At 47.6% G+C, this 11,272-nt stretch overlaps 1 protein-coding gene and 1 long non-coding RNA gene across 2 annotated transcripts; both read left to right on the top strand.

Annotated features, from left to right (window-relative positions):
• The first annotated feature begins 673 nt into the window (after nucleotides 1–673).
• On the top strand, nucleotides 674–5,829 carry LOC129399611 (uncharacterized). The gene is made up of 3 exons (XR_008627193.1): nucleotides 674–772; nucleotides 1,224–1,281; nucleotides 5,713–5,829. It is a non-coding gene; the product is annotated as an uncharacterized LOC129399611 (long non-coding RNA).
• A 1,623-nt stretch (nucleotides 5,830–7,452) lies between these two features.
• On the top strand, nucleotides 7,453–10,896 carry PWWP4 (PWWP domain containing 4). Its single transcript, XM_012932247.2, has one exon. The coding sequence runs from the start codon at nucleotides 7,563–7,565 to the stop codon at nucleotides 9,522–9,524; it is 1,962 nt and encodes a 653-aa protein (XP_012787701.2). The 5' UTR covers nucleotides 7,453–7,562; the 3' UTR covers nucleotides 9,525–10,896.
• Nucleotides 10,897–11,272: the final 376 nt, after the last annotated feature.

The following is an 11,272-nucleotide window of genomic DNA, read 5'->3' as shown; positions in this document are numbered from 1 at the left end:
GATTAGGTTTCAGTGATAACATATTTCAACATTCATCCATTCACCAGTTTACAGTTCCCACCACCAATGTCCTCAGCTTCCCTCCTGTCCTTACCCCAGCCTGTTTCTTCTTTCTCTTTCTCCTCTCTCATCCACTTGCTTGTGCTCAATCTTGCTCTCTCTGTCTCTGTCTCTGTCTCTGTCTCTGTGTGTGTCTCTCTCACCTTCTGGGCATTATGGTTTGCAATACAGGTACTGAAAGGTTATCGAGTACATCCCTTTACCTACTTTCAGCCCTTAGTTCTTGTCCAAAAGGATAATTTCCATCTATCACTGTGGTCCCTTCTCTATTTTAACTGCCCCCCACCCCCACTTGTGGCAAGCTTCCAACAGTGAACCAGTCTTCCCGGCCCTTGTTTCTACTGTCCTTGGGTATAATCTGCTGTTCTTTTCTTTCCTCCCCACGCCAGCTGGTGAAAACTCCCCAGTCCCAATGCCTCTTTCATAAGCATATCTGGTTTTGACGCCAACATTCCGCATTAATTCATTCGTTGGGCGAGATGTGTTTAACTTAGACGGACATCAATGCTCTGTGTCTGAGGATGTATTAGTGCTCCCTGCTTTTTATAAAAAAGCTCACAGCAGGGAGAACGTTTTGATGACATCCTAGTTTCCATGACAACAGGGCAAGCCTTTCCTGCCTGGCCGCAGTGACAGTGAAGAAGGATCGTAACAGACTGGAGAGAGAAGGACTAACTAGAAATATCGAGACTACTCACTATCTGCTGCTCATGTGAGTCTGTGTGAGTTTGGGAATGTGTGTGGAGAGGGTGTTCACAGTGTGTCGTCGGCAGCTAAAAACAAAAAGTCGTAATTCCCTCATTTCTTAAGAGGGCAGTAGCTCTCTGGCGTGTGTGGGGGGAGTAAGGTGACTGAATCGCCTGTCATGCTCAGTCCTATGTGTGTCCAAAGGGGCCACCTGTCGTGTGAAGTCACTGTTCTCCGGGGTCTTTAAAGCAGGAGACAACTCTGCCTCATGTTACTCCTCTGCTCAATAGCATTGCTGTGTGAATGCTAATAGATGTAACTTTTATTGTGGACTCCTACTTGTAACAAGTTACTCTGTGAACCTTATGAGAAGAGATTGGAAGTGATAAATAGGGACAATTGGGTAAGGTAGGAAAGTGATGCAACCTCCTGAAATCCAGGGCCTAATATCTTCTCAACCCAAATCACTGCTGCAGATGACTGCGACTGACTCTTCAATTGACCAGTTTCCTGTTTGCGCGTCACAAAGTACAGGTAGGTAAATGTAATCTAAACCAATCCACTGCTTCTTTAATGAATCATCATAAATACAAGCTCCTTATCGAACGTTCTGGGCTTGGGGTTGCGTGATTACAGTGAATGCTGCTGCTGTCACATACTTTGGCTATGTGCTGTGTTTTTAAAGAGACGCCAGCATCTGTAGACCACCCCATTGTGTTTTTACCGACTTGTTTTCACAAGAAGCCAGTTTTAGGTAAAGTACATCACGTGTCTCAGCTCCCATCCAGCCTCTGGATGGTGCTAACACTAGCTCTCCTAACCCTGCTGTCCCTCTGCCTTCTCGATCTCTGGAGAGGGAAGGGGATTACAGAGGGGGACAATGGCACAAAAGGGGAAAGTGTTGGTCATGTCTTCCTCCAAACACCATGGACTCCCTGCGTGACTACCCCAAGAAATGAAATCATGAGAAAAATGGTAAAGTCTTTACTTAAATAACAAGTCCCAAGTGGCAGGGGGCCCCCGATCCTGGCCCTGAGCTAATCAGTTTCCCTCTCAGCAAAGTGGGGAGTTGGGGATGATCGTGTCCCCCCACCTCTCTCTGTGTGAGTGAGAATTAAACTGCTGGGCTGCCACACCGAATATGCCACTTTGTTTGTTCTGTGGTTTGCATAATGGTCGGGTTTTGTTCCATAAAACATTTTCTTTCTTGTCTGTTTGTAACTGATTGTCTAGTCATGGGTGGTGAAACTGCCATATATACTGTTTTTTCGCTGTTTTATTCTATTTTTTATATTTGGGATGGCCTTATTGGCTTGATTTGAAACTAAAATTCAGGATACATGCTCATGTTGAATCCCTCTGAAGACTGGAGTCATTCTGGAGTGAACTTGGGTTTTTTCAATGCCCTTTTCCTAGCAGATTGCCCCCAGTGTGAAACAGAGCATCCATATTTATGCAGCACTCTGTCTCTCTAATTGCCTATCCTCTTGTGTACATCTTCTGAGAGCAACACGGGTCTTACAGCCCTAACAGTACCAATATGTAAACAAAATCATCAATGAAATTATGTGGAAACCCGAATGGAGATTATTATTTGAAGAATGAGGCAAAGTGGACTTGCTGGCAGGGCCTTGAATATTTTCCTCTGACATGCCTCCTTCTGATATCTCTCTGACTGGGGTATTGCCTTCATGATCAGAAGCATAGCTGTAATTGAAATTTCTGTGTCTCTTGAGAACATTCCCTCAGAATGTTTCATATTGAAAAGATGTGGGCAAATGAAAACATGAAAGTAGTTTTAAAGATTGTGAAATACCTTGTAGCATATATATATATATATATATATATATATATATATGATGTGAAAATTCTACATCAGTGGCCTCCTATGCCTCTGATAAGGATTCCTAGGTGATTGGGTACATGACACTTCGGATTTTCCATGCCTTCTCAATTGAAGCAGAATTTCTGTTCTCCCGTGTGTTTTTGAAAATCAGGAACACAAAGGGGCTGACACTGTTCTGCACTCTGGAAGCAGAGGCAGACGCAAAGGTAGAGCGCAAACATCCTACACATCCTGGCTTGCCACCAACTGTCTTGTGTGTGTGAATGTGTGCATGTTCAGGTGATTCTGAGTAGGTGTGAGTGTGAGAAAGACGTGGTTGTGTGTGAGAGAAAGTGTGGGTACAAGAGTGTGAGAGAAAGTGAAAGTTATGAGAGTGTAAATGTGTGACTGTCTCTCTGAGAAGGGTGGCTATACGAATGTGTGTCTATCACATCTCTGTGTAAGACTGAGGAGAGTGTTAGAATTAGGCATTTTTGCATCTGTGACTGTGCGTTAGTGAAAGACTTTGGGTGTGAGTTTGACTGTATGTGAATGTGTGAGAGAATGAGAATATGTGAGTGTGTATGAATGTCAGTGAATGGGTGTGTAGGTGAATGTGTGGCCATGTCTCTGCATGTTTGTGGGAGAGTGTGTGACTATATATGGCAGCTTTGTAATGCTCTGTCTCACGGTGATTCAATAAAAGAAATCGAAAAAAGAACATTTAAAAGTACATATAGGCTTGAAAGGAAAAGCAATATAATTCTTTATATTTAGATCACAAAAAAGAAAGTGTGCCTCATCCTCACTCTGTGTCTATGTAACACTTGTGAGAATGGGTGGCTTTGAGTGTGTTGTTCACTGCACACTTTTGACCGTGAAGAAACCCCTTGAATGTGCACAAATGTGTGTGAGTTAGGGAATGTGAGATTGTGTGTCTGTGTGTTAGGAATGTGAGTGCATGTGACTATGTGAATGAGAGGGTTTACATAAGTGTGTGTGAATGTGTATCTGGGTATTTGTGAGCTTGAGTGTGTTTTCTACTTTGAATGTTTCTGACAGTATGGACATGTGTATAATTGTGAGAGTTTGTGACTGAGTTTTTTGCTTCTCTGAGTGTCTGTGTGTGAGTGTGAAGTGTGTACATGGATGCTTGTGTTCATGAGGATCTGTAAGGGTGTGACACTACTAGAGTGAGTTTCTTAAGCTTGAATGTGTGACTGTGAGGATGTGACTGCAACTACATGAATGTGTTTGAGTGAATCTTTTGAATATCGTGTACTCACTAAGAGGAGTGCAAGTATGTGAGAATGCGTATTGATACATCTAGAGAATGAATGTGGCTGACATGTGTCATGGCACTGACCAGCGTACATTAACAGGTGTGGGAGTTTCAGGCATGAATGCAAGCGGGAGTGTGTGGGAGTGTCAATGACTATGTTCGGAGCACAGTGGAGACTGCAACAGTGTGAGTGTTAAGTGTGTGTTACTAGCATGTACACACTGTGTGTCAGTTGTGTGGGTGTGCGTGTGTTTCAGAGTGATTGTGACGGTGAGGGTGTATGAGAGCAAGAGAGTCTGTGTGAGGATGTGTGTGTAGAGATGTGTGTGCGGCATGAATGGTACTGTGTGTGAGAGTGTGTCTGGAGTGATTGTGAGAGGGTGTGTGGTGCGTCTGCACATGTGTGCTTTTCATGTGACTGTGTCTTGGGTGTGGGCAGTGCTCAGACTGTGGTCAGAGTGATCCAAGACAATTCTTTTGTGAGACAGGCTGTTGGGTCCAGCTGCAGGAGGCCTGCAGTGGCTGAATCACCTGTTTTCTCCTTCTCTCTTTTGTTCTCTGTCCTCACACAGCATCTGTGCAGACAGACTCAGAACACTGAGTTCTCAAGAGCCGCACAAATGAAAGAAATCTGCACAGCATATATCCTGCTCCAAGCACGAGCCTGTGCGGCTCATAGCCACAGAATCTAGGTTTATTTTTTGCCATCCAGGCTTCTGGAGGCATGAATTTCTCCAGACATAATGGTTAATGTATACTTGCATTAAGCCGAGATGTAATTAAAAGGCAAAGGACAATAAATGTGAGTTTCACACTAGAGATGCAATTAACTTCTCATTCAGAAATATTTTTTATTATTTGAGATTCTGTAGTTTACGATGCTGTTAATAATGGTTTCACATGCACATATTTCCAACACCACAACCATCACCCAAGAAGCCCATTTCCCTGCCTTTTCGAGCCCCCAAACTGAGTAGAGTTGATGCTCCCTTTGGCCATTTGTTGCTCCCACGCTCTGTATCTTTAAGTTCCACAGAGAATAGAGATCATTGTACCTGTCCCTTTCTTTCTGCAGCATGATCACATCTAGTCCCATCCATGTTGCTGAAAATTGCACAGTTGTGTTCCTTTCTTCTCTGGTTTTGACTGTTTGGGTCACCCGGTGATGTTCAGGGCCTTCTCCTGTTCTGCACTCAGGCATTACCCAGGTTGGCCGCGTGCAAGGCAAATGCCCTACCCTCTGTACTATTGCTCTGGCCCCGATTGTGCTCTTTCTTAGAGCTGCAGAGTAATCTGTTGTGTCAAACTACCACAAGTTCTTGCTCCATTCCTCCCTAGTGGGCCTTTGGGCTGTTGGTCTAGCTTGGTTGTGGCACTAAGCATGGCGATGAGCACAGGTGTGTCCTCCAAAATGAGTGATTGTGTGTTGGGAGATCGATGCTGAGAAGTGGGATCGCTGGCTCATCTGGGAGTTCTACTGCTATGTTGCAGAGGTCTTCACATTACTTTCCAGAGAAGTTGAACCACAGGACATTCCCACCAGCAGATGAGGATTCCTTTAGCATAACAGCCCTATTATCACTGGCTCTTTTCAAACTTTTGGATATGTCATTCTCAGATATGTGAGATGAACGTCTCATTGATGTTTTGATTTGCATTTCCCTAATCATGAATGACAATGAGTATTTTCTCATATGGCTGTTGGCCATCCGGATGTCTCTTTGGCAAGTGTCTGTTCATAGAGATGAAATTTGATCATCTTCCATTTGAAAGAACACAGGCATTTCAGAGGGAGGGGGAAAATTGTGAAGAATCTCCCATGCATGTGCCCTATCTTCTCATCAGCATTGAATTCCAGGGCAGAGTTGGTGGTGCACGCTCCCTGGGTGCCCGTATCAGATGCTTTGGACCCCCAGGAGAAAGGACATCACAGAAGCAAGACCAGAGGCCTCATCTGTCAATATCCACGTTGCTTTGGGTAAGACTGTTCAATATTCTTAGGCTTTGCAGTGGTAGTGATTTCAAATGATATTTGGGGTGCAGCTGTTTTCCTGCACCTGGATCAACAGCCACTTCCTTCATAAGGTATGGTGCTGGTGGGAGACTTTTGCCCACTCAGAGCCTTGAAGACTGCACACCTCAGGCAATGGTCGGCCTTCCACAGTTTTAAGAGGGTGGGTGGAAGCATCAGCTAGCTACTGGCTTCCTGAGCCATCCTGACAACTAAGTCAACGCTCTGAGTCAAGACCTAGTGGCAAGAGTGCATACCTGTGGGTCAAACCTCACCTCTGGCTCCCAAGGTGAATGGGGTAAGCGCTTGCTCCCTAGACAAGGACATGCAGATCCATTCCCCCATAGAGAGCCCCAAGGAGAAAAAAGGTACGTGGACCGCCCTCCAAAGACACGGGGAAGTCTCAGGCATGACACCCACACGGCCCAGACAGGTGTCCTGAGTATGGAGAGGGAGAAAGAGGCCAGGATATCCAGCCCAGGGTCTTCACATGCTTTCCCAAACTCTTCCATGGAACCTGATGCTCGCCCTTTGCAGGTCTCTGCTCTGTGCTTCCCACTTCTCACTGATCCGCGTGCTGCTCCTTGCTCAAGGCAGTTTTCCTGATGGTGCTCTCTCCTGCTTGGCATTCCAGGGTTCATCAGTGCCAGCCATCCAAGGCCAGAGATCTGGTGGCCCAGGAACTTCACGAAGGCAAGTGCAGGACATAGAGCCTGAGAGTCCCTGAGGTCCTAGGCCAGAAGGAGTGCTGAAGCGTTTGCTTCCCAGAGCAATCACGGCACGACCCTGCAGGCAGCGGCTGACCCCCGTGTCCTAGCCATCTATTAATTCTCTCCTGGCATCCCACTGAAAGCCGGCACATGGAGAATGATTACGTCCTATGCCATTGGAGAGGTCGCCGTTGGCCAGCAAAGGTGCTGCCCCGAACGCTACCCACCTCTCCTCAAAGGAAGAGGAAATGGGCCCATTTCCTGAAACTACAAATACTCTCGGTAGGTGACATGATCTCAGTGAGGAAAACAGATGTAGAGAGCCTAAATGAATCTCACATCGAACCCATCACGGCCATGCTAGCCAACCAGGCACAAAGCAGCATCCTCAGAGAAGAGGACCTGGCCTGGCACAGAGCTTTCACCTCTGCCCTGGACATCCTCAAAGAGAGAGACGCTTCCAAGGCAACCAGGGCACCAGATGCCCCAGAAGATGGACAGCACCTAGAGCCCCAGACAACAAAGGGCACCTCAGAACAAGCGGCCCCGCATTACACCGTCAAGGGAGCAGCAGGCCTGTATGCATATATACCACCAGGCATCAGGCTCAGACCGCTGTCTGTCCGTCTGCAGCGCGACCCCGCCCTGGACAGTCTCACATCACAGGTGCCCCCACCGACCGTGTGTACACCCAGAAGACAACAGACATTTTCCCTGCAACAGGTTAGACTGTGTGCAAATGACCCACCTCACTCTGAACGTACTCAGACAGTGCGCAAAAAGAAGAGGGGACTCTTCAGAGTTCTGACCTTGAGACACAAGGTCATGAAGGCTGCAGGCGTGTACGGGAATCTGCCACCGGGCATCACCCTCAGGTCCCTGTCTGTCCGTCTGCAGCATGATCCCGCTCTGGACAGACATGCGTTGTATGAACCCCAAGCTGCTGTCCTGATTTCAAAAAAAAAACAAGCATCGGCCCCACAGCACATGGGAGTCGGCGGAAATCACACCAGACACTCTAGATATAAGGATCAGGCCATGTGTGACAGGGATAGAGCCCCCTCCAGCACTCTGTCCTTGAGTCACAGGGTCCAGCAGATTGCAGGCCTGTATGCGGATCTGCCACCAGGCGTCAGCCTCAGACCACTGTCTGTCCGTCTGCAGCACGACCCCGCCCTGGGCAGACTCGCATTGCAGGTGCCCCCGCCGACTGTGTATATGCCCAGAAGACAACAGACATTTTCCCCACAACAGGCTAGACTATGCGCAAAAGACCCAGCTCACTCTGAACATGCTCAGACAGTGCACAAAAAGAAGACGGGACTCTTCAGAGATCTGTCTTTGCGACACAAGTTCAAGAAAGCTGCAGGTGTGCATAGACGTCTGCCATCAGGCATCACCTTCAGTTCCCCGTCTGTTCGTCTGCAGCATGATCCCACCTTAGACAGACGCGTGTCCCAGCTGCGCTCGACCATCAGCACAACACAGTTGCCGTCACAAGAGGTGTGTCCAGATTTATTATCCCTTCCCGCAGATGAACAGCAGCAAACTCCCAAGAGCAAGAGAGGCCCCCCAGACTTCACAGCTTCGCATCACACAGCAAAGGAGAACCATTCGGGGGACTCTGCAGCATTGCCCCCAGCTTTCATCGACACGGTAGCCCCAGCCCTGGTCAGAGACATGCAGGACTCCCGGCCAGCGGCCCAGCCTCTCCCCTGGGAACGTGCTCCCGCCACAGAGAGTGCCGAGGACCCTGGAGAAGGCACCTCGTCCGGCACCTCATCTGTGCCAGTTTGGCAAGGTGCCTCCAAAGCATCCTCCAGCACTGCTCACCCAAGGGTGCCCTCTCTGGCAAGCAGAAGAGGGAAACAGCAAGCCCCCTCATCTCAAGCAGCTCCCCAAGAACCGTGTTCTTCCTCTCACTCCCAGACCACCCACACCAGCGCCGCTGCTAAAGGGGATGGTGGCCAGGAGGCAGGAGAGCCCACCGGCGTGGCTTTCCCACGGAACCCTCCCACCATCCAGAGAGGCTCGCTGGTCTGGATGAAGTTCCAGCACCACCCGTACTGGCCCGCCGTGGTGAAAAGCATGTGCAAAACTGAGAAAACGGCGAGAGTGCTTTTGATCGAGGCATGCATGCCCACGGAAAGGAGGGGCATTCAAGTTCCTCTGCGCAAACTGAAGCATCTGGACTGCAGAGAAAAAGAGACCCTAGTGAAGAGGGCCAGCAAGCAGTACCAGCACGCTGTGAAGTGGTGCTTGGCACTGGTGGCCCAGTACACAGAGGCACGTGCCCACAGGTCTTTCCGAGGCTCTTTCTTGACCTTCTATTCCACCGACGCCACCTCTTCCACCAGAAAAGCCATCAAAGACTGTGATGGTCCAATCAGCTTCCCAGAGGTGAATTATGCCGACCTGGAGGACTGGGAGGAGGAAGACAGGTGGCTGGGTGGGATGAGCCGGTGTAAGAAAATTCTCCCTGACCGCATGAAGGCTGCGTGGAACCGAGAAAACCAGAAGCTAGTGGATTTCATCGTCAAGAGGAAGGGGGCCGACCCACATCTCCTGGACATTGTCCATGGCAGGAAGTACTCTCAGTGGCTGGCGTCCTTTCTGAAGTCAGCCAGGTATATGATCTGCGTTGAAACTTACCTGGAGGACGAGGACCAGCTGGAGGCCGTGGTGAAACATTTACAGACAGTCTACAAAGAAATGGGCCAGAGGATGAAGAGGGCGATCAGAAATGACCCGGTGAGCTTTGTTCTGGAGGTTCTCCTCCCGGAAGCTATCATCTGTGCCATCTCTGCACTCTATGGCTTGGAGTACAACGACGCGGAAACCAAGTACCTGGAGGGACCACCCGTGCACACACGGGAAAAGGAACTGTTCGACAGGAAAATCCTAAAGCAAGTGAGGAAGAAGGCAGCCAGGGCGAGCATAGCTAACTAACACCCGCCCATCCTTCGCCCGTCACTTCATGGGACACCGCTCCTATGTTTTCAGTCAGAAGCATTTTATCTGCATGAAATGCGATGCAACCTTTCACTGTGGCACGTGGAATGGGTTCTGGGATTTGAGGCCTGGAGAATGGCTGCTTCCCTCCAGGACCCATCTCTAGCATTTCCGGTGACTAGAGCCATCACCAAGAGCTTCACAGCCCAAGTCACAGAGTTTGCCAGCACCTACTCCTTGAATGTACAGTTGGCCAAATGTCATATCATTGCTTTTGACTTATCTCCCACAAACTTAAGATTCAATGCCCATTCTGGGGTTGGACAAAATAACTCTTGTAGGGGATCTTGAAGAAAAAACTTTTACATCTAAGTTATACAAATACTGCTGATAGATTGCTTTTGGTTTGGAAGACAAAGCTACATAATTTGTTGGATTTCTTCCAGTGATAATTACAGCGTTTTATAATAGCTGCTAATTTCTCTGTTAAAGAAGCCCTGGGAGGTGACCCTGAACAACAGAGATGTTTTCATTAGATCACTGTTGTCTTCTAATTGTTCTTTAATAAGTAATGTGATGTGGTTTTCCCCGCAGGGGCAGCTACAGGAGTGCCGGCTCCCTCATGAGCCTGCAGGAATTTTCATAGGACAAGCAGGTGGCCCCGACTCAAAAGTGGCTTGGCTCTGTGAAAGACAAGCACCTAAACCCCTGCACCATCTCTCTGACCCAGAGATAACATTTTATGTTGTTGAATTACTAAAAAAACTTATGAAAGGATACAAGAGATTATGATAGACTTTACATTATCATGACATAGGGTGGTATTTTATATATCATTTGAGAGTAATTCTATACAAGAGGATTTACGGTTCTCATTCCTTTGATCCCATAATTGTAACACTTACAAAATAACTGTAGTGCTTGTTTAAACCATGTAAGAGTTCTGCATCTGTAAATTTTATACTGTATTCACTATCACAAGACTTGGTCCTATCCACATCCATCCGGTTGGTCTTTAATCTGCCTATCCCTTCCCCCTCTGATAACGTTTATGAATTTGCTTTGTTCTTGGCTTATCTTATTCCTTGTGCTTGGTCTGTTTCTCACTTGAGAAGGTAAACTGTGTCAGATCAGGTACCTTTCGGTCAAGCTTGGACATCTGAAACATCCTCATTCAATGTGTACTGACGGTGGATGACATGGGTTAATTCTGTTCATAGAACTTGCACTTCCAAAGATGAGAAAGGGATGGAAGGGGGGTTTGGGTTGGGGCCTCGTGTATCCCAGTGATGTGGGAGAGTGTTAGAGCTATATTTTCAAACAGGGTCAACGACACTGAAAACAAGAGATCTAAACTACAAGCACTGCACTTTGAAATGTGCCTGTCAAGGAAGCAAGTTGGAGGGTGGGGGTCCTGTCAAGAGAGAGTGTGGGAACACTGATGGAGGGAAGTGATCACTGGTGGTGGGATGGGTGTTGGAATACTGAATTCCTAACATTCAACTATAAATAGCTTTGTAAATCATGGCTAAATAAAAAATTAAAGTTTCGCTTGTTTGGTTTTTGTTTGTTTGGGGGCCATACTTGGCTATGTCCAAGGGTTACTACTGATTCTGCATTCAAGAATTACTCATGATGGTCCTTGGGAGATCATATGGGTTGCAAGGCAAATGCCTAACCACTGTACTATCACCCAGGCCCCAGGTCAGGTCCCAAAGGTGGTGTTAGAGAATGATAGAGCCAAA

This window comes from Sorex araneus, chromosome X (assembly GCF_027595985.1).
Source record: "Sorex araneus isolate mSorAra2 chromosome X, mSorAra2.pri, whole genome shotgun sequence".
Taxonomy (NCBI): Eukaryota; Metazoa; Chordata; class Mammalia; order Eulipotyphla; family Soricidae; genus Sorex; species Sorex araneus.
This window is presented reverse-complemented; position numbering and strand designations above follow the sequence as displayed.

Excerpts from the sequence above, each read along its gene's own strand:
- PWWP4 (XM_012932247.2), top strand. The coding sequence starts at position 7,563 with ATGGGAGTCGGCGGAAATCACACCAGACACTCTAGATATAAGGATCAG.